General features: G+C 43.6%; 1 protein-coding gene across 3 annotated transcripts in view; it reads left to right on the top strand.

The window, feature by feature from the left end:
* The window catches only part of frmd3 (FERM domain containing 3), a 387,539-nt gene that overhangs the window by 204,051 nt on the left and 159,829 nt on the right, over positions 1-23,659 (top strand). For 2 of the 3 annotated variants that reach the window (XM_068028875.1, XM_068028873.1), the window contains 2 exons: positions 1,920-2,043; positions 11,723-11,810. In XM_068028875.1, the coding sequence (XP_067884976.1) occupies positions 1,920-2,043; positions 11,723-11,810 (212 nt within the window). Of the gene's footprint in view, positions 1-1,919; positions 2,044-11,722; positions 11,811-19,815; positions 19,915-23,659 lie in introns of all 3 variants that reach the window. The other variant, XM_068028874.1, reaches the window with a different exon arrangement.

Genomic DNA, 23,659 nt, shown 5'->3' with positions numbered 1-23,659 from the left:
GTCCCCGGGTGGGGCGTCCTCCGTGAGCCACAAATTGCCCACGGAGGAGGGCCAACCCTTAAGCCTGCAGAGACGGCCTTGTGTTGCAAGGCGTCCACCCTGCACAATGGAGGCCCCCTCTGCTGCCGGTGAGAACGCAGCGGTGGCGGGACCAGGCCCTTAATTGGCATTTAAGGGCCTCAATTGGCCTCTGGGTGGGAAGGCTGTCATTGTCCTCCACCTTCTGTTGCCCCCCCTCCCCCCAACCGTTGCGATACTCAGTGCCCCCACCTCATCCTCGTCTCAGAGGGGCCCATAAAATCCCAGCCACTGAGGCAGATTTTCTGTTTTCAATGGCAATGCAACTTCATTGGGTTAAGACTTGCTGAACCTCGACCAGACTCCCAGCGACATTTTCACCTCCTTCTGAAGGGAACTTATCGAGCTGGAGAGAGAGAGCGAGTGACTGAAGTTGCTGACAGATTTCCCACTCACCTGCAGTATAACAGGCAATCTGCCTCTAGGGCAGCTCATAAGGAAGGTGGACATAAAAGCCAGTAACAGATCAAACAAAGAATTTAATTTCTGTGCACAGAAGGTAGTGTAAGTGTGGACTGCACTGCCAAATGGAATGGTTGAAGCAGAACGTATTAGCACATTTCATTTCACGAGAGACGATGATTAAATGAAGGAGAAGTGAATTGGGTGATATGGGGGCAGGTAATTAGAGTGGGAGGAGCTTATATGAACTATTGAAAAAAGGCATAGACCAGTAGAGTCAATTTATTTTTTCTGTGATGCAGAGCAGATTGTAGCTATTCTAATGTTGCCCTGTCCACAAAGACCACTTCCAGTAGTTTCCACCAGAAAGCATGCAATATTACAGGCAAATATATGTGGGTGTGTTCTAATGAGAGGCAAATGACGGGTGTATTTTATATGAGATCTTGGTTCTGAAATTCTGCAGCGATTCTCCCAATCACCTGGTATAACTTTGGGCAGTTTCATGTGGGATACCTCTGGAGCACTTGGTGGGGTATGGGGGAAAAGTGAGGATTGATTTTCTGCAAATAAGGAGGAAATTCAAGAACAATAATAGTTACAGATAAGTCAGTGCAGGAAAGGATTCACTGAAAGAGGATAAAAGCCTGGGATCAGATGGTCTGCACACGAGAGAGAGTTAATTTGACTTTGGGCGATACTGTACAATAAGAATTATCTAGTCAGCTGCATGTCAAATGTCTCGCCTAAATTTAATTCCCATTCACCTCAGCAATGAAAAATAAAAGTTACAAATTTCTTTGGGCAGAGCATTTGGAATGGGCCACAGCTGGAAAGATTCACATGGAAAGTTTAGATGATGGTACTGATTACACCAAGACCTTAAAGGACAAACAAGCAACAGCTGGAAGATCATAATGGTATTTTATGGCCAGACCAGTAATGACTACTGTTTGATACAGATTGCGGTCTTACTGTAAACTGCTGTTGCTACTGCAGTTTAGAAATCCTCAGACGGAAGAAATAATTGGTTTGACTTATATTTTTATGTAATTGGTGGGATTGGGTTCGGCCTCAGGTTTGTTTTAACAGCCGATCATAGAAATCTTTGTGCAGCAGATTGTTTGTTTTCAATTGCACAATAAAAATGATTCCAGTAATTATCAGAGCATTTTATAAAACAGGGCGCATGAATGTATTGTGACGTTTATTGCTGGAGTGTCAATAGGGTTTGCAATGAAGTAAACAAAATAGACTGATCATAAATAGTAGTTTCAACGGTACTCTGAAATTCATTGCTTTATAAATTTGTTCAGTTAACAAATAGTGCAATTTTGTTGGAAGACAAGTTTCACTTAGAAATGTTTAATAACTAAAATTCATTTGCTTCATTTGATGAACAGTTCACCATGTTTTAAAACATGTTTCTCCCTTTGCAGCTGAGTTGGGTGATTATGAGCCAGATGAACACCCAGAGGGTTACGTTAGCGAAATCAAGTTGTTTCCCAAGCAAACACAGAAACTGGAAAGAAAAATGGAGCAGATTCACAAAAATGAACTAAGGTATTTTGCGATGCTCTTGGGTCTTTAATGGCCTTTTCCTAGATATCTCAGTTTCTATAATTTGGATTATTCTCAATGGTGCACTCTTAACTTCTTATGGCGTATCTTAATTAGGTATCTTCCTTGGCCCCGATATGGTTTTGGCAATGTGTCCAGGATAGTGAACAGAGAATCTTTCTTTAAAAGTTTCCTCACTACTGGATCTGCCCATGCCTGCAAAGAATCTTACTTATGTCTGTAAATAATAGCAGAGCATCACAACATCAGATCTTATTTAAGACTTTTTTAACTGTCCAGAAAATATGTTGCACAATAGATGAACAAGTGAATAGCTAGCATTACTACAATACCATGTAGAGACAACAGGCAACTTTCCTAACTCCTTGAAAGGAAAATAATTTTTCATGATTTCTATGCCAAGCTATTATGTTATCCTTCAGCATTATATATGCAATGACTTTATATACATGCCAGCTGGTAACTTGCTCACTGCTAAGCCAGAATGTTGCAAATTTAAGCTCCACTACATACTTGAGCACATATCTGAGGCTACACTTCAATGAAGTACTAAGGAATGCTGCACTTTCAGTCCTATTGTCTTTCAGATGAGAAATTGGCAGTATTTTGCTCTCGTTGGTGAAGGTAGGTGCTCACCATTCACCTTGCTGATAACTGCCCACAGACTTTTCGTGGGTGGTCAGCAGGTAGCTCCAGTAATCCGATGTCTTTTGTCGCGTGGCGTCTGTGAACAGGGCAAACAACAGCAAGACTCTTTCAATCAATCAGATTGAAGAATCCTCACTGAGGCAGGCAAAATTCAAACAATGAAGTATAAAGTAGGAAATATTAGATTTAAATGACGTAGAGAAAGCAAAATAAAGATTGAGAAATACAGATGGGATTATGGGAGAGAGATAAAAGAGAAAACCAGAGTATAAAAAATTGACAGTGTTAATTTTCTGCTGAGGGAATGAGACTCCACAAGAGTAAAATTAATTCTTCAGGGCCAATGAGGTTGTACAGCAGTAACTATCACTAATTATACTGTTAAAAATTCACTTCTAAATGTACCAGCCCTAACTTTTTCAGTGCAGAAGTAGTGGGGAAGTACCCCAAGTTCATGCCATTGCAGTCATTTCAATGCTGGGTCTATCAGCAAGGACTACAACAATACACCCTGTGGTGGAGCAGGATATCTCTGACAGCAGCTTCTGGATTTCCATGTTTAACTGCACATGTGCGGATGCCAGAAATTGCTGTCAGATTTACCCCATGTTAATGGCAAGTACTGACAGCCTTGTGCTATTATTGCAGCAAAATTTGGGTCAATAAACCAAGGCCCCATCAGCTTGCTAAGATGCATGTAAAAGATCCTGAGGCGAGACCCCTCTTACCTCTCTGTTATAATCCTCATGCTCTACCACCTACCCAAGCTCTACATCCTCACTGCTTTTCTCCCTCAGCCACTGCTCCAAGTGATTTCTAATCCTTGGTGATTTCAACATTCTTCTCAACTCACCTTGACCTCTATTCTCTTAGTTCGCAGCCCTCCTATCCTCCCTTAACCTCTCCCTCCAGAGAACTCTCCTACCCTATTCACAGCCACTCCCTTGACCTTGCTATCTCATTTGGTCTCTCTATTCCCATCATCTCAATCACAGGCAAGGCGACTTCTGATCACTTCATTGTATTGCTCACCACTCACATCCCCTTCTCCCTTCCAATACCACTTCCTTCTGCCTTTGCCCCTGAAAATACTCTCACTCTCACTTATGACACTTTTAAACATCCAACTATCTAGTCTTTGGTCCTCCATTTGGCACAATACTTCTGCAGCTACAAATCTGCTCAGTCACACCCTCCGCTCCACCTTTGATGTCCTTGTCCCTAATAAAACTATTACTGTCTCCCACCCTGATTGTTCTCCTTGGTACAGATCCCATCTTCAATTTCTTAACTTGAAGGGTTTGAACCTTCATGGTACACATGTGGTTAGCCATTCATCTCCAGATCTGGCTGGAGAAAATCAAGCACTATCAAGCTCTGCTCTCCTAGGCCAAAACTGCTCATTATTCCAGGATCATTCGAGAATTAAAAGATAATCCCTGGTTTCTTTTCTCCACCACCAACCATCTCCTTAACCCCTCTCCTCTCTCTTCTCCACCCTTACCCATCAAGTGTGAGAAAGTCATGGACCTCTTTGTCACTAAGATTGAGATCATCTGTTCAGCTGCCTCTGCCATTTCCCTCCATCCTTGCCCACCAAGCCAAACTTCCCCCACCTTAGCTTGGAACTCATATCTTTCTCTAGTTTCTTTCCTATCTCTCCTCATTATCTCATTGAGCTTTTCTTGACTATGAGATACATGTCCTAATGTTTCTTCCCAATTCTGACTAAACTGCTAACCAACTAGCTGAACTGCAGAGGTAAGATAAGAGTGACTGTCCTTGATATCAAGGTAGCATTTGACCAAGTATGGCATCAAGGAACCCTAGCAAAACTGAGGTCAATGAGAATCAGGGGGAGGGCGGGGGGGGTAGCTCTCCATTGGTTGGAGTCATACCTAGCACAAAGGAAGATGGTTGTGGTTGTTGGAGGTCAATCATCTCAGTCCCAGGACATTACTGCAGGAGTTCCTCAGGGTGGTGTCCTCGGCCCAACCATATTCACCTGCTTCATCAATGACGTTCCATCCATCATGAGGTCAGAAGTGGGGATGTTCGTAGATGATTGCACAATGTTCAGCATAATTCGCAACTCCTCAGATACTGAAGCAGCCCATGTCCATATGCAGCAAGACCTGGACAACATCCAGGCTTGGGCTGATAAGTGGCAAGTAACATTTGTGCCACACAGGTGCCAGGCAATGACTATCTCAAACAAGAGAGAATCTAACCATCTCCCCTTGACTTTCAATGGCATCACCATTGCTGAATCCCTCACTATCAACATCCTGGGTGTCACCATTGACCAGAAACTAAACTGGACCAGCCACATAAATGCTGTGGCTACAAGAGCAGGTCAGAGGTTGGGAATTCTGCGGCGGGTAACTCACCTCCTGACTCTCCAATGCTTGTCCACCCATCTACAAGGCACAAGTCAGGAGTGTGATGGAATACTCTCCACTTGCCTTGATGGGTGCAGCTCCAACAACACTCAAGATGCTCGACACCATCCAGGATAAAGCAGGACGCTTGATTGGCACCCAATCCACCAGCTCAACATTCACTCCCTCCAGCACCGATGGACAGTGGCAGCAGTGGGTACCTTTTTTAAATTCATTCATGGGATGTGGGTGTCGCTGGCTAAGCCAGCATTTATTGTCCATCCCTAATTGCCCTGGAGAAGGTGAGAACTGCCTTCTTGAACCGCTGCAGTCCATGTGAGGTAGGTACACCCACAGTGCTGTTAGGAAGGGAGCTCCAGGATTTTGACCCAATTACAGTGAAGGAACGGTGATATAGTTCCAAGTCAGGATGGTGAGTGGCTTGGAGGGGAACTTATACAAGGTGCACTGTATAACTCGCCACACCTCCTTCGACAGTACCTTCCAAACTCATGACCTCTCCCACCGAGGCAGCAGATGCATGGGAACACCACCACGTGCAGGTTCCTCGACAAGCCACACACCATCCTGACTTGGAAATATATCACTATTCCTTCACTATTGCTGGGTCAAAATCCTGGAGCTCCCTTCCTAACAGCACTTGGTGTACCTACACCCCAAGGGTTGCAGTGGTTCAAGAAGGCAGCTCACCACCACCTTCTCAAGGGGAATTAGGAATGGGCAATAAATGCTGGCCAAGCCAGCGACGTCCACGTGCTCCGAATGAATAAAAAAAAAGTCAGTTTGATAATACAAGTGAGAACCAATCTCAATATAGAAAGTTCAGAAGGGAGGTGAAAAAAAAAAGAGAGGCAAAGAGAGTGTATGAGAAGAGACTGGAAGCTAACATAAATGGGAATCCAATAGTCTTCTGTAGGCATATATGTAGTAAAATGGTGGTAGGAGGAGGAATAGGGCTGATTAAGGATCAAAAAGGGAATTTATGCATGGAGGCAGAGGGCAGGCCTGAGGTACTAAATGAGTACTTAGCACCTTTCTTTACCAAGGAAGAAAATGCTGCCCAGGTCACAGTGAAAGAGGAGGTAGTTGAGATCCAGGATGGACTAAAAATTGATAAAGTGGAGGCATTAGAAAGGCTGGCAGTATTTAAAGTTGATAAGTCACCAGGACTGGATAAGATGCATCCGAAGATACTGAGGGAAGTAAGGGTGGAAATTGCAGAGACACTGGCCATAAGCTTCCAATCCTCTTTCGTTACAGGTGTGGTGGCAGAGGACTGGAGAATTGCAAATGTTACACCCTTGTTCAAAAATGGGTGTAAGGATACACCCAGCAGCTATAGGCCAGCCAGTTTAACTTGGTGGTGGGAAAGCTTTTTGAAACAATAATTTGGGACAAAATTAGCAGTCACTTGGACAAATGTGGATTAATTAAGGAAAGCCAGCACAGATCTGTCAGAGGCAAGTCTTGTTCAACTAACTTGATTGAGTTTTTTGATGAGGTAACAGAGAGGGTCGATGAGGGTAATGCAGTTGATGTGGTGTACATGGACTTTCAAAAAGGTATTTAATAAAGTGCCATATAACAGGCTTGGAAGCAAGGTTAAAGCCCATGGAATAAAAGGGACAGTGGCAGCAAGGATGGGAAGTTGGCTGAATGATGGGAAACAGAGTAGTGGTGAATGGTTGTTTTTTGAACTGGAGGAAGGTATATAGGAGATTTCTCCAGGGGTCAGTATTAGGACCAGTGTTTTTCTTGATCAATATTAATGACCTAGACTTGGGTGTGCAGGGCACAATTTCACAATTTGCAGATGACACAAAACTTGGAAGTATTGTGCATTGTGAGGAGGATACAGTACCAGGCTGTACTGGACCTGGTATTGGGGAATGAGCCCAGCCAGGTGGTCAAAGTTTCAGTAGGGGAGCATTTCTGGAACAGTGACCATAATTCCATAAGTTTTAAGGTACTTGTGGATAAGGATAAGAGTAGTCCTCGGGTGAAGGTGCTAAATTGGGGGAAGGCAAATTATAACAATATTAGGCAGGAACTGAAGAATTTAGATTGGGGGCGGCTGTTTGAGGGTAAATCAACATCTGACATGTGGGAGTCTTTCAAACGTCAGTTGATTAGAATCCAGGACCAGCATGTTCCTGTGAGGAAGAAGGATAAGTTTGGCAAGTTTCGGGAACCTTGGATAACGCGGGATATTGTGAGCCTAGTCAAAAAGAAAAAGGAAGCATTCTTAAGGGCTGGAAGGCTAGGAACAGACGAATCCCTTGAGGAATATAAAGACAGTAGGAAGGAACTTAAGCAAGGAGTCAGGAGGGCTAAAAGGGGTCATGAAAAGTCATTGGCAAACAGGATTAAGGAAAATCCCAAGGCTTTTTATACGTATATAAAGAGCAGGAGGGTAACTAGGGAAAGGGTTGGCCCACTCAAGGACAGAGAAGGGAATCTACGTGTGGAGCGAGAGGAAATGGGCAAGGTACTAAATGAGTACTTTGCATCAGTATTTACCAAAGAGAAGGACTTGGTGGATGATGAGCCTAGGGAAGGGAGGTGTTGGGTGTCTTGCAAAGCGTTAAGGTAGATAAGTCCCCAGGGCCTGATGGGATCTACCCCAGAATACTGAGGGAGGCAAAGGAAGAAATTGCTGGGGCCTTGACAGAAATCTTTTCATCCTCATTGGCTACAGGTGAGGTCCCAGAGGACTGGAGAATAGCCAATGTTGTTCCTTTGTTTAAGAAGGGTAGCAAGGATAATCCAGGAAATTATAGGCCTGTGAGCCATACGTCAGTGGTAGGGAAATTATTAGAGAGGATTCTTCAGTTTAGGATTTACTCCCATTTGGAAACAAACGAACTTATTAGCAAGAGGCAGCATGGTTTTGTGAAGGGGAGGTCATGTCTCACTAATTTGATTGAGTTTTTTGAGGAAGTGACAAAGATGATTGATGAAGAAAGGGCAGTGGATGTTATCTATATGGACTTCAGTAAAGCCTTTGACAAGGTCCCTCATGGCAGACTGGTAAAAAGGTGAAGTCACACGGGATCAGAGGTGAGCTGGCAAGATGGATACAGAACTGGCTCAGTCATAGAAGACAGAGGGTAGCAGTGGAAGGGTGCTTTTCTGAGTGGAGGCATGTGACTAGTGGTGTTCCGCAGGGATCAGTGCTGGGACCTTTGCTGTTTGTAATATATATAAATGATTTGGAGGAAAATGTAGCTGGTCTGATTAGTAAGTTTGCGGACGACATAAAGGTTGGTGGAGTTGCGGATAGTGATGAGGATTATCAGAGGATACAGCAGGATATAGATCGGTTGGAGACTTGGGTGGAGAAATGGCAGATGGAGTTTAATCCGGACAAATGTGAGGTAATGCATTTTGGAAGGTCTAATGCAGGTGGGAAGTATACAGTAAATGGCAGAACCCTTAGGAATATTGACAGGCAGAGAGATCTGGGCGTACAGGTCCACAGATCACTGAAAGTGGCAACGCAGGTGGATAAGGTAGTCAAGAAGGCATACGGCATGCTTGCCTTCATCGGTCGGGGCATAGAGTATAAAAATTGGCAAGTCATGCTGCAGCTGTACAGAACTTTAGTTAGGCCACACTTAGAATATTGCGTGCAATTCTGGTCGCCACACTACCAGAAGGATGTGGAGGCTTTGGAGAGGGTACAGAAGAGGTTTACCAGGATGTTGCCTGGTCTGGAGGGCATTAGCTATGAGGAGAGGTTGGATAAACTAGGATTGTTTTCACTGGAACGACGGACGTGGAGGGCGACATGATAGAGGTTTACAAAGTTATGAGCGGCATGGACAGAGTGGATAGTCAGAAGCTTTTTCCCAGGGTGGAAGAGTCAGTTACTAGGGGACATAGCTTTAAGGTGAGAGGGGGCAAAGTTTCGAGGGGATGTGCGATGCAAGTTCTTTACACAGAGGGTGGTGAGTGCCTGGAACTTGCTGTCAGGGGAGGTGGTGGAAGCAGGTACAATAGCGACATTTAAGAGGCATCTTGACAAATACATGAATAGGATGGGAATAGAGGGATACGGTCCCTGGAAGTGCAGAAGGTTTTAGTTTAGGCAGGCATCAAGATTGGCGCAGGCTTGGAGAGCCGAGTGGCCTGTTCCTGTGCTGTACAGTTCTTTGTTCTTTGATGGTGATAGACTTCGGGAGGTCACAGACAGGCTGGTGGAATGGGTGGACATGTGCAGATGAAATTTAACGCAGAGAAGTGTGAGGTGATTCATTTGGCTGGAAGAACGAGGAGAGACAATATAAAATCAAGGATACAATTCTAAAGGTGGTTCAAGGAGCAGAGGGACCTGTGGGTATTTGTGCACAGATCATTGTGGGTGGCAGGGCAGGTTGAGAAAACAGTTAGTAAGGCATATGGGATCCTGGGCTTTATAAATAGAGGCATAATGTATACAAGCAAGGAGGTTATGGCGCACCTTTATAAAACACTGTTTCGGCCTCAACTGGAGTATTGTATCCACTTCTGGGCACAGCACCATAGGAAGGAAGTGAGGGCATTAGATGGGGTGCAGAAAAGATTTATGAGAATGAAGTTCCTCATCCCTGGAACCAGTTATATGGATAGATTGTAGAAGCTGGGACTGTTCTTCTTAGAGAAGAGAAGGTTGAGAGGAGATTTGGTAGAGGTATTCAAAATCCTCACTAGGGAAAAAGTACTGAGCAAACTATTGGGATTGAAGGCAGACAAGTCTCCAAGGCCTGATGGCCTACATCCTAGGGTCTTAAAGGAAGTGGCAGTGGAGATAGTGGATCCATTGGTTATAATATTCCAAAATTCCCTGGATGTGGGAAAGGTTCCAGTGGATTAGAAAAATGCTAATATAACACCTTTATTCAAAAAGGGAGGGAGGCAGAAAGTAGGAAACTATAGACCAGTTAGTTTAACATCTGTCATTGGGAAATTGTTAGAATCCATTATTAAGGAAGTAATAACAGGACATTTAGAAAGTCAAAACGCAACCCATCAGAGTCAGCATGGTTTTATGAAGGGTAAATCATGTTTGACTAATTTGCTAGAGTTCTTCAAAGCTGTAACAAGCAAAGTGGATAATGGGGATCCTGACTTCCAGAAGGCATTTGATAAGATGCCGCACAAAAGGTTAATATACAAGGTAAGATCACATGGGGTTAGGGGCAATTTATTCGTTTGGATAGAGGTTTGGCTAACCAACAGAAAACAGAGAGTCGGGATAAATGGGTCTTTTTCTGGTTGGCAATATGTAACTAGTGGGGTGCCACAGGGTTCTGTCCCCAACTATTTACAATCTTTATTAATGACTTGGATGCAGGGTTAGCCAAATTTGCAGATGACACTAAAACAGGTAGGATCGTTAGTTGTAATAAAGAAATAAGAAATTTACAAATGGATCTGGATAGGTTAGGAGAATGGGCCAAATTTTGGCAGATGGATTTTAACGTGGGTCAGTGAGAGGTTATCCATTTTGGTCGGAAGAATAGAAAGGCAAGTTATTGTCTAAATGGAAAAAAACTTCAGAGTGCTTCGGTGCAGAGGGATCTGGGTGTCCTCGTGTATGAATCGCAGAAACCTAGAAAGCAGGTACAGCAGGTAATAAGGAAGGCAAATGGAATTTTGGCATTTGTTACTAAAGGAATAGAGTATAAAAGTAGGGAAGTGTTGCTGCAACTGTACAAGGCATTGGTGAGATCGCACCTGGAGTATTGCGTACAGTTTTGGTCCCCTTGAGGAGGGATGTAGTTCCATTGGAGGCAGTTCAGAGGAGGTTCACTAGATTGATTCCAGAGATGAGGTGTTTGTCTTATGAAAAGAGATTGAGCAGTTTAGGCCTTTACTGTCTGGAGTTTCGAAGAATGAGAGGAGATCTAATTGAGGTATATAAGATGATTAAGGGGATTGAAAAAGTCGATGTAGAGATGATGTTTCCTCTGGTGGGGCAATCTAGAATGAGAGGTCAGAGTTTTAGGTAAGGGGTAGCAGATTTAAAACAGAGATAAGGAGAAATTACTTCTCTCAAAGGGTCACGAGTCTGTGGAATTCACTACCCCAGAGTGCGGTGGATGCCGGGACATTGAGTAAATTTAAGGAGGAGATAGACAGATTTTTAATTAGTAATGGGTTGAAGGGTTATGGAGAATGGGCAGGAAAGTGGAGTTGAGGCCGAGATGAGATCAGCCATGATCGTATTGAATGGCGGAGCAGGCTCGAGGGGCTGATTTGCCTACTCCTGCTCCTTGTTCTTATATTCTTAACCAGCACCTTAAATCAGATTATCAAGTCATTATCCCATTGCTGTTTGTGGGATTTTGCAGTTTGCAAATTGGCTGCTGCTTTTCCTACATTATAACAGTGATTACTCCTCAAAAGTACTTCATTGGCTGCAAAGCGCTTTGTGACATCCTAAGGTCGTAAAATGCGCTATATAAATGCCAGTTTTTTCTTTGTTTACCTCTTTCCTCCAGATGTGACTTTAAATTCATTATATTACAGTACATGACCCTTAATTCTTTTTCAATTAATCTACATGAATATTTTTATAATTTCATTACCGCTTTAATAATTAAAAATCAGTTTAATTATCCTTTCAGGGGACAAACTGCAGCTGTTGCTGAACTGAACCTGCTGCAGAAAGCTCATACATTAGAAACCTATGGTGTTGATCCCCATCCATGCAAGGTAACAATAACTGTTTCACTGTTTGTGTGCGAATGACCATGATGGATTTCTTTTTTGATTTCCTTCTAGTATCAAATAGTATCATGTACTAAAAACCATAAAGTTAGAAAAAGTGGAAATAATAGGAAAAGCTGCAAATGCTGGAAATCTGAAATAAAAAGAAAATGCTGTAAATATAAAGCAGACAAGTCTGCATCTAAAAGAGTAAGATAGATTAACATTGCCCATGATGAAGTGTCTCACTTAAAATTTCAATTGTCTGTCTCTATCAGATGTGACTGACCCATTATTCAATTGCAATATTTTCTTTTATTTGACTTTTTTTTTACTGTGAATTAGTGCAGCTTTTATTTCAATAATTCCCTCTCAAATCAAATATTGCTGGAATTTTATGTCCGTGTAATTGTACAAATTTGCCTTTGGTGAGACCATTTCAGTCCTCATGATGAAGATCTTCTAAAATTTGATAATGGTTTTGATATTACAAATGAACAAATTGACTTTTTAAACTGCTGACAATAACACTGCCGTCATATCATACGGACATGAATAGAGTAGACAAATTATGATTCCTTTTATAAAAACAAAATGCTGGAAATCTTCAGCAGGTCTGGTAGCATCTGTGGAGAAAAAAAATCAGAGTTAACGTTTCAGATCAATGACCTTTTGTTAGAAACTGACATCCTGATGAATAATGAATGACCTGAAGCGTTAACTTTGTTTTTCTCTCTCCACTGATGCCTCTACACCTGATTACTATTTCTAGCAATTTCTGTTTTTATTTCAGATTTCCAGCATCTGTAGTATTTTGCTTTTATGATTGTTTTTATGCTTATGAGTCTTTGAAACCACAGAAACTTTGTTTCTCCTTTGACAGTGACCATGTAGTTTTTATTAGTGATAAGTCCATTTGGTGAAAAGATATTAGTAAATAAATCCAACTTACAGGAAGTACTGAGAACAGACAATTTTAATTTATGAACCAAGAAAGTAAAGAGCTGGTTGAAGTTAAATCTAATTCATATCACAAGTGAATAAAATTTGGCTAAATATTAACAACAAAACTCAAGAGTACAGGCATGCTGTAATGCTTAGGAATTCTTATAACCATTAACCTAATTGTGTATTGGCTCATTTTGTATTAATATTAGTGAGCTTGAGAAAAATGAGTCATAAATAATGTGATCTCCAAAAGAGAAATGAGTCATAGTTGCACTTGCAAGTCCTTTTAGATGTTGCCACAGAATGTGCTTCATTATGGAGAAAATTGTAAATAATTAATCATGGCTTTTTATTGCCTTCAAATGATCTTTAATCCTCAGCAAGGTCATTTGAATTATAATTGATTTTAAAATCTATTTTACACTGCTTGTTTGTCAGATCATTTTGTGAGCACAGCATGAAGTTTTAATGTACAGCATTAGAGAAGCTTACTTTTTTTATAGTGCAGGTAATGTGAGGCTGCTGATAGTGTAAGGATAAGTGGAATTTTTATTGCAATGTTCCCATTTATATTGTCTAATCCTTGAGCATTTAATGCTATCTTGTTCACTGTTTAGTACGATTTATTGATTTAGATCTACTCACACCATGTACTTCTGTATGGAAAAAAAATCACCCTTACAAATAGCATTATCTTAATTTAATTGTACACCTCAGGCTTCTTGATATCTGATAAACGTTTTTGCCTCAGCTTTGCTTTTTCTGTTAATTACAGAGACCATTATTCTCCACATTTATATGTCCTCTATTAAGTATTCTTTCCAATGTAACCCTAATTACCATTCTAACACTGTAATTTTACCTGGCAAGTCACAATACTGGATTCATTGGGGACAATTTTTAACATCTTCCTGCCCTTGACCTGTCTATAAAACAAGTAGGAAACCGAAAAATAGGGGAAGGAAAGTTTGGCTGTCTCTTGGATGCCCAAGGTCTGTCTGTTGCAACTATCAAGCATGCCTGCCTGTAATAGGCCCGTGGCATGCCTGCCTGTTTCAGGCTGGAGGCTATTTAAATAAGGAAATCAAGGTCCGGCATCCATTTTACCAGACGGTGAGTAATGTAAACAATAGTCCATAAAGTGATTGCTGGCAGGCGCTCCACAAAAGGGGCACAAACCACTTGTTTATTTATTTTTGCGGAGTCAATCCTTTCTTGATTTGCATACATGAACATGATATAATGATGTGAATTTTGTCAACCCACATGAGGTCATCGTAAAGCCTTCACAGCTAATTTTACTCTTTTCCCTCCCTAAACAGTTTGGTCTGGCAAACATTTCAGTGAAGATCCTGCCCCTTTTGTTTTTTCAGGTTTTATGTGTCACATAATACCTACTACTATTTTAAGTTTTGTCATGGTTGCACTGTTTGTATCAAATTTTCAGAGTGAATCCTTAGGATTATTACTCTTAACACTGTCAGTGGGATCAATATCCATGCACCTGCCCTCGTTGGTCTGCCTCTCACTGTTGCTCCTGCTCTTTGATCCTCTCCCTGGTTTGCCTCTCGCCACTGCTCCCGCTCTTTTATTCTCCCCACTGGCAAGAGGCAGACCACCAGGGAGGATGAAAGGAGCGGGAGCAGAGGCAAGAGGCAGACCAACAGGGAGGATGAAAGGAGCGGGAGCAGAGGCAAGAGGCAGACCAACAGGGAGGATGAAAGGAGCGGGAGCAGAGGCAAGAGGCAGACCAACAGGGAGGATGAAAGGAGCGGGAGCAGAGGCAAGAGGCAGACCACCAGGGAGGATGAAAGGAGCGGGAGCAGAGGCAAGAGGCAGACCACCAGGGAGGATGAAAGGAGCGGGAGCAGAGGCAAGAGGCAGACAACCAGGGAGGATGAAAGGAGCGGGAGCAGAGGCAAGAGGCAGACAACCAGGGAGGATGAAAGGAGCGGGAGCAGAGGCAAGAGGCAGACCAACAGGGAGGATGAAAGGAGCGGGAGCAGAGGCAAGAGGCAGACAACCAGGGAGGATGAAAGGAGCGGGAGCAGAGGCAAGAGGCAGACCAACAGGGAGGATGAAAGGAGCGGGAACAGAGGCAAGAGGCAGACCAACAGGGAGGATTTAAGGAGCGGGAGCAGAGGCAAGAGGCAGACCAACAGGGAGGATTTAAGGAGCGGGGGCCATGGTGAGAGGCAGACCAGTGGGGAGGATCTAAGAAGCAGGAGCAGCAGTGAGAGGCAGACTAGCAGGAACAGGTGCATGGATTCAGATCCCACCGACGGTGTTGAAAAAAATCTTACTGTGACATCACAGTGATTGGCTATGGCATAGACCTAGCTGGAGACACCAACAGCAGCTAAGGATAAGAGAGAGAGCGAGTACGGAGAAAGTGCACGGACCCGGTTTAGGGAATAGAGGTGACAACCTGGAGGCGGAAAGTGGCGTTCTGGAGCTGCTCCCTGTGCACACCTGGAGGACAAGATAACACCTATGTTTATGGCGATCTGGGCCCTGCTGGGTGGTGCCTTCAATGTTAACCATTAGCTGTTGATGTTATTGTTGTTAAGGGAGTAAACCCGAAAAAATCTGGAGTGGGCTCCCATTAGGCAATTGGTGTTTCCCTCAAGTTAACCCCTTCCAGCAATTCCTGCAACCGAATAGGCCCCAGACGTCATGTGGACACCAGCCGATGAAGTTGAGAGTGTAGTGCAGGTACTAGGCAAGTCTGCACCTCCTAAAACTAGGCACACACAGCAAACCAAGAAAGGTGACCTGTCTGCTTGGAAGCGGGAATGTGATGACAATGTGCCCTGGAATGAACAATGACCCACACTCTACAGCAAGTGTCTGTAAGACAGCCCTGATTGACCGTGAGCTACACAAACCTGGTGTCGACATTGCAGCTCTACAAGAAACCAGATTAGCCAACACAGGCTCTATTCGAGAGGCTAATTACATCTTCTACTGGCATGGAAAGAGTGCTGAAGATCACCGTGAGAATGATGTAGGCTTTGCAGTGAGCAATCAGCAGACACAGTCAATTGAGCCACCAGTAGCAACTTTGGAGTGTTTTATCTCCCTACGGTTATCATCCGATGGAGGCACAGTCAACATCATATGCATTTACTCACCAACTCTGAACTCCAGCATCTGCAGATAAAGAGCATTTCTATGACTCCCTAGGTGACGTTCTGAGGAACATCAAAAAGGCAAGAGGCTATTCATCTTGGGTGACTTCAGCGCACATGTTGGGGCAGACAGTGATTCATAGCCAACGTGCCTCAGTTGTCATGGGGTGGCAAGATCAACGATAACAGACAATGTCTTCTTGAGCTTTGTGCCCTGAATGAACTCTGCATCACCAACACCTTCTTCCAGGATAGGCATTGCCACAAAGTAGCATGGCATCACCCAAGGTATGGACATTGGCAGCAACTAGACCTTGTCATCACGAGGAGGCACGTTCTGCCCAATGTTCTTCGCACCCGCACCTACCACAGCGCAGATTGCAACATTGACCACTCTTAGCAGCAGAGTGAAGGTGTACCCCCGAAGGTTCCACAGCCCCAAAAGCAATGGCACACCACGTATCAACATCCCTTACACAAGCACTGATGCCAAATACCAGCATCAAAATCTGGAGTGCGAACACTAGAATGCTCACTACCCACCAAAGCCTTAAGGGGAAGCACGATGGTGGCATCGATGCAACGTGGAAGTCACTGAGCTCAATCATCTATGAAACAGCAGAATCATTTGGCAAAGGTGGAACCCGCAACAAGGACTGGTTTGAGACCTATTCAGCTGAAATGATATCTGTCATTGATGCAAAAAACAAAGCCTACATGATGCACAACATGAACCAAGGTAAGACACTGCATGACCTTAAAGTAGCCAAGATGGCCATGCAAAAGACAGGGAGATATTGTGCAAACACTGCATCAAATTATGTCAAGAAATCCAAACTGCATGCACATCTATGAGCTGTGTATGAAAGGATAAAAAGGATGCTTGGCCCTGCCATCACCAAAGTTGCTCACCTGAAGTCGCCAGATGAAGAGGTACTCACTGACTGAAGTAAATAGGTGTCCTGCTGGGCTGAACTCTATTGTAAGCTGTACTCCTCTGAGACAGACGTCACCCAGTTTGTCGCTTTCCCACAAGTTCCTGTCATTGATGAGTTAGATGAAGAACCCTCATCACTGGAGCTCGAGAAGGCCATAGACCGCCTAGTGAACAGAAGGGTACCCGGCAAGGATGGAATCCCAGCTGAACTGCTCAAGCACAGAAAGTCCCATCTATTGCCATATGTCTATGACCTTCTCCTTCCTTCTGTCCTGGAAAGAAGGCTCTGTTCCAGGAGATGTGTGATGCCAAAATCATCATCTTCTTCTTTAGCCTCCTTGTCTCGGGAGACAATGGGTAAGCGCCTGGAGGTGGTCAGTGGTTTGTGGAGCAGCGCCTGGAGTGGCTATAAAGGTCAATACTAGAGTGACAGACTCTTCCACAGGTGCTGCAGAAAAAATTGGTTGTCTGGGCTGTTGCACCGTTGGCTCTCCCCTTGCGCTTCTGTTTTTTTTCCTGCCAACTGCTAAGTCTCTTCAACTCGCCACACTTTAGCCCCACCTTTATGGCTGTCCGCCAGCTCTGGCGATCGCTGGCAACTGACTCCCACGACTTGTGATCAATGTCACAGGACTTCATGTCGCGTTTGTAGACGTCTTTAAAGCGGAGACATGGACGGCCGGTGGGTCTGATACCAGTGGCGAGCTCCCTGTACAATGTGTCCTTGGGGATCCTGCCATCTTCCATGCGGCTCATATGGCCAAGCCATCTCATGCGCCGCTGACTCAGTAGTGTGTATAAGCTGGGGATGTTGGCCGCCTCGAGGACTTCTGTGTTGGGGATGCGGTCCTGCCACCTGATGCCAAGGATTCTCCGGAGGCAGCGAAGATGGAATGAATTGAGACGTCGCTCTTGGCTGACATACGTTCTCCAGGCCTCGCTGCTGTAGAGCAAGTTACTGAGGACACAGGCTTGATACACTTGGACTTTTGTGTTCCGTGTCAGTGCGCCATTTTCCCACACTCTCTTGGCCAGTCTGGACATAGCAGTGGAAGCCTTTCCCATGCGCTTGTTGATTTCTGCATCGAGAGACAGGTTACTGGTGATAGTTGAGCCTAGGTAGGTGAACTCTTGAACCACTTCCAGAGCGTGGTCATATTGATGGATGGGGCATTTCTGACGTCCAGTCCCATGATGTTCGTTTTCTTGAGGCTGATGGTTCGGCCAAATTCATCACTCTATACAAAAGCAAAGGTGACAGAGGAGGCTGCAACACCTACATGGGCATCTCACTCTTTAGTGTCATGGGGAAGGCCTTTGCTAGGTTCATATTTAACAGACTCCATCTACTTGCACACTGAGTGTACCCGGAAGCACAGTGTGGTTTCCGTGCCGGAAGATCTACTTTGGATATGATATTCTCCATAAGCCAGCTAAAAGAGAAGTGCAGGGAACATTCGACACAGTCAGCAGAGCAGGGCTCTACAAGATGTTGTGAAAATTAGCTGTCCAATGAAGCTCCTTAGTCTCATCCGCTCCTTCCATGACAACATGCACTGCACTGTACAGTCTGATGGCTCCACTTCTGACAGTTATGGAATGAAGAATGGAGTGAAACAGAGTTGTGTCCTAGCCCCCACTCTGTTTGGCATCTTCTCCATGCTCCTGGCCTTCGCCTCCCGTGCAGATATGGAAGGAGTCTACTTGCACACTAGGTCAGATATCAACCTCTACAATCCAGGATGAAAGTGAAGACAAAAACACATCATGTCCTGATCAGTGAACTCCTTTATGCTGATGATGCTGCGCTGGTTGCTTACATGGAATCTCAACTACAAAGACTCATGGACTGCCTCTTCCATGTGTAACTTGTTTTCCTTGACTAATAAGTCTCAAGAAAACCGTGGTGAAGGGACAAGGTGTCACATCTCTGCACTGATCACACTAAATAACACCCACTGGAAGTGATTAGCAAATTCTGCTACCTTGGGTCCACGGTGACAGACAGTCTGTCCCTTGATGCAGAGCTCAATATACGCATTGGGAAAGTAGCTACTACCTTTGGTCGACTCGCGAAACGCGCACGGCATAACACTAAGCTGACCCTTAGGACCAAGCTGATGGACTGTATTCTGAGCAGCTTGCTGTATGGCTGTGAAACATGTGTCTTACAGCTACCAGGAAAAGATACTCAATAATTTCCATCTTCGCTGGCTGTGTCACATTATGAGTATATCCTGGCAGGACAAAATCATGAAAGCAGCAGACCTCTCAAAGGCAGAGCTCCCAAGTGTGTTAGCAGTAATCAAACAGAGGCGGCTTGGTGGATTGGACGCATCCGCAGGATGGAAGACTTTCGCGTACCCAAGCACCTTCTGTACGATGAGGTAGCAGGGGCCAGACAACAAGTGGGAGGCCAAAGCTCCACTTCAAGGATGCTTGCAAGTGTGACATGAAGGCCCTAAACATTGACTATCGCGTCTGGGAATCACCTAGCTGGCAAAGGAGGGAAATGGCGACACATCCCGTGGACTGGTGTGCACTACCACAACGAACAGTGGCTACAGCAGCTTGGCAACAGGTGCCAATGCCGGAAAGAACAACTCAGTGTCACTTGGCAACTTCACATGCAGCATATGTAGCAGAACCTACCTCTTAAGGATTGGCCTCCACAGCCATCAACAAAGGTGCACCAAGAGAAGACACCCCACCTAAATGGATTGTTTGCTGTATGTCCATCATCTTTCGCAGATGGAAGGACGCCAACAACAATTACTCTTAACACTTAGATGATGTTCATAACTTTTGGGAACCCATTTAAATCTTTAAATTCTCTCAACCCGAAGTTTAATTAGAGACAAACACTGCAAGGAAATGACTAACACTGTTTAATTAGTAACTAACCTTGTCATTCAGAATCATTAAATACAGTACAAATTAAAACATAATGTAATCTCCCATCCGTAACCCATTTTCCCTTTACTCCTAATCCCAGCCAGTATTTACGTGCAAACAGGCTGCCGTAACTTCCCCAGAAGTGCGGCGGAGAGGGAGCAACTCTGAGGAAATTCCCAGCCAATGCTTCCAACACTCAGTAAGTTACTCTTTAAAATTTAGGTTGCACATTTTTATTAAACATGCATCATCTTTTCAGAACATGTGAAATCCCCTGAACTGTTTAATTGATTCGCATGAAAACACGAGAATTTCTAGGAACAGTATAAGGCACAATCAGTTCATCCCTTTACCGAGCATAGATTAACTGTGACCTGCCTGCCTCCTCAGATAACTTAATTCTTTTTCATTCTCAGAACCTGAACTTTGATGATATTAACCTAGTTGCCCTAAGTTTGATACAACAAAGTGGCTTGCTTTAAGGGAATTAATGAACCATCTTTTTACTTTTAAACTGAATTCAAATTCTCAAAGTGTCATGTTCAAACTCATGTTTTATAAGGATTATTAGTCTAGGAGCACTAAATTATGTACCCAGTATCATTACCACTACACTACCATGCTGGGCCTCTTTCTATTGAGCAATACCTCTACCCTCTTGAACCCACTTGTACTCTCTGCTTCAGTGGCTTACTGGCTCATTTCCCATCTTATTCCTAACTTAATTTTTGTCTTCTGTTTCCATCCTTCAGAGAATAATAAATAAATTAGCATAATAACATTTTGATTAGGTTGTTGAAAAGTTCTTCTTTCCATAGAAAACAAGTCCAACTTCCTTAACCTTGCATTAGAACATTAGAAATAGGAGCAGCAGTACGCCATACGGCCTCTTAAGCCTGTTTTGCCGTTCAATAAGACCATGGCTGATCTATATCAACATCGCCTTCTCACCCTATCCCTATATTCCTAGATTCCCATAGTGCTCAATAAGCTATCAATCTCAGTCTTTAATATACTCAACAACTGAGCATTCAAAACCCTCTAGGATGGAGAATTCAGAAGAACTCAAGTAAAAGAAGCAAAAGTAAGCCATTCAGCCCTTTGAGCTTTCTCCACCATTCAATAAGATAATGTCTGATCTTTTACCTTACCTCCACCTCCCTGCACTATCCCTTTATTTCTTAATTCCCTTAGTACCAAAAAATCTATCAATCTCTATCTTGAAAATACACGACTAAGCATCCACAGTTCTCTGGGGTAGAGAACTCCAAAGATTCACAACCCTTTGAGTGAAAACATTTCTTCTCATTTTAGACCTAGATCACTGCTCATTCTTTTAAATTTTAGGGAATATAGGCCTAGTCTACTCACTCTCACCTCATAGGACAATTCCCTCATCCTTGGAACCACTCCAGTGAACCCTCATTGCACTCCCTCAAAGGCAAGCATATCCTTCCTTAGGTAAGGAGACCAAAACAGTACACCAGGTGTGGTCTGATCAAGGTCCTCTATAATTGTAGTCATGCTTCTTTACTTTTATTATCTACTCCCTTTGTAATAAAAGCTAAAATACCTTTTGATTTCCGAATTGTTTGCTAGACCTGCATGTAAACTTTGTGATTTGTGATACCTAGGTCTCTGAGGATACCAACATTTCTCAGTGTCTCACCATTTAAAAAAATTCTGTTTTTCTATTTTCCTTACCAAAGTGGATAAATTCACACTTCCCCACATTATATTCCATCTACCATGTCCATACCCACTCACTCAACCTATCTATATTCCCTTGCAGCCTCTTTATGTCCTCCTCAGTATACTTTCCCACTTAACTTTGTGTTGTCAGCAAACTTGGAAACATTACACTGGGTCCCCTCATCAAAATCATTGATATAGATTGTATGTAGCTGAGGTCAAGCACTGATTCTTGTGGTACCCTGCTAGTTACAGCCTGCCAACCCAAAAATGACCTCTTTATTCCCACTTTCTGTTTTCTGTCTGTTAATCAATCCTCACACCTTGTATTACTCCCAATCCCATAAGCCCTAATAACAACTTCTTGTGTGGCACCTTATCAACTGCTTTTTGAAAATTCTCGCTAGATCCTTGGTTCACCATGGAATTCACCATTTCTGGAATGTTCTTTGTGTCTTCTACAATGAAAACACATACAAAGTAATCATTTAGTGTCTCTGCCATTTCCTTATTTCCCATTATAATTTCACCTGCCACTGCCTCTAATTGCCACACATTTACTTTCACTAATCTCTTCCATTTTACATACTTTTACAATCTTTTTTATGTCTCTTGCTTATTTACTCTCATGTTCTCTTTTCTCTTTCTTTATCAATTTCTTGGTCATTCTTGCTGAATTCTAAAATCTTCCCAATCCTCAGACGTACTAGTCTTTTCGGCAACATTATAAGCCTATTCCTTTAATCTAATACTATCTTTAACTTCTCTTGTTAGCCATGGTTGGACCATGGACCACTTTTCATGTGAAGTTTTTATTCCTTGGGGAATGTATATTTGTTACAAGTTATGAATTAATTGTTTAAATGTTTGCTGTTGCTTGTGTACCATCATATCTTTTAATAAAAGCAAAATTCAAAATAAAAACAGGAAGTGCTGGCAATACTCAGCAGAACTGGCAGCATCTGTGGAGAGAGGAACAGAGTTAACGTTTCAGGGCAGATCCTTCTTTTGAACTGGAAAATATTAGAAATGTAAAACGTTTTAAGCAAGTAAAGTGGGAGTGGGGCAAGAGGTAACAAAGGTGAAGGTGTTGATAGGACAGAATCACAGAGAATAACTGACCAGAAGGTCATGGAACAAAGGCGAACGGTATGTTAATGGTGTGCTGAAAGACAAAGTATTGGTACAGATAGGGTGTGAATGACTGTAAAGCACAGAGCACTCCAAGCACAAACATAAAAAATCACATTAAAAAAACCAAAACAGTGGGTAGCACAGTGGAAACAAACTAAACAAACTGAAAAACCTAAAATAAAATAACCAAATAAAAAAGGAAAACGAAAAAAAGAAAAAATAACTAAGCATAAAAAGGGGGACCCGTCATGCTCTGAAATTATTGAACTCAATGGCAGGCTGTAGTGTGCCTAATCGGTAAATGAGATGCTGTTCCTCGAGCTTGCGTTGATGTTCATTGGAACACTGCAACAATCCCAGGACAGAGATGTGAGCATGAGAACAGGGGGGGGTGCTGAAATGGCCAGCAACCAGAAGCTCGGGGTCATGCTTATGGACTGAGCGCAGGTGTTCCACAAAGCGGTCATCCAGTCTGTGTTTGGTCTCCCCAATGTAAAGGAGACCACATTGTGAGCAGCGAATACAGTATACTAAATTGAAAGAAGTACAAGTAAATCGCTGCTTCGCCTGAAAGGAGTGCTTGGGGCCTGGGATAGTGAGGAGAGAGGAGGTAAATGGACAGGTATTACAGGGGAAGGTGCCGTGGGAACGGAATGAGGTGGTGGGGGAAATGGAGGAGTGGATGAGGGTGTCGCAGAGGGAACGATCCCTTCGGAATGCTGACAGGGGAAGGGAGGGGAAGATGCGTTTGGTAGTGGTATCACGCTGGATGGGGCAGAAGTGGCGGAGGATGATCCTTTGGATCTGAAGGCTGGTGGGGTGGAAAGTGAAGACAAGGGGAACCCTGTCGTGGTTCTGGGAGGGAGGGGAAGGGGTGAGGGTCGAGGTGTGGAAAATGGGCCGGACACGGTTGAGGGCCCTGTCAACCACAATGGGGGGGGGGGGGAAACCTTGGTTGAGGAAAAAGGAAGACATATTGGAAGCACTGTCATGGAAGGTTGTGTCATCAGAGCAGATGCGTCGGAGACGGAGAAACCTTACAGGAGGCAGGGTGTGAAGAAGTGTAGTCAAGGTAGCTGTGGGAGTCGGTGGGCTTATAATGAATATTCGTAGACTGC

The sequence above is a fragment of the Heterodontus francisci genome, chromosome 4 (genome assembly GCF_036365525.1).
Source record: "Heterodontus francisci isolate sHetFra1 chromosome 4, sHetFra1.hap1, whole genome shotgun sequence".
NCBI classification, from domain to species: Eukaryota; Metazoa; Chordata; class Chondrichthyes; order Heterodontiformes; family Heterodontidae; genus Heterodontus; species Heterodontus francisci.
This window is presented reverse-complemented; position numbering and strand designations above follow the sequence as displayed.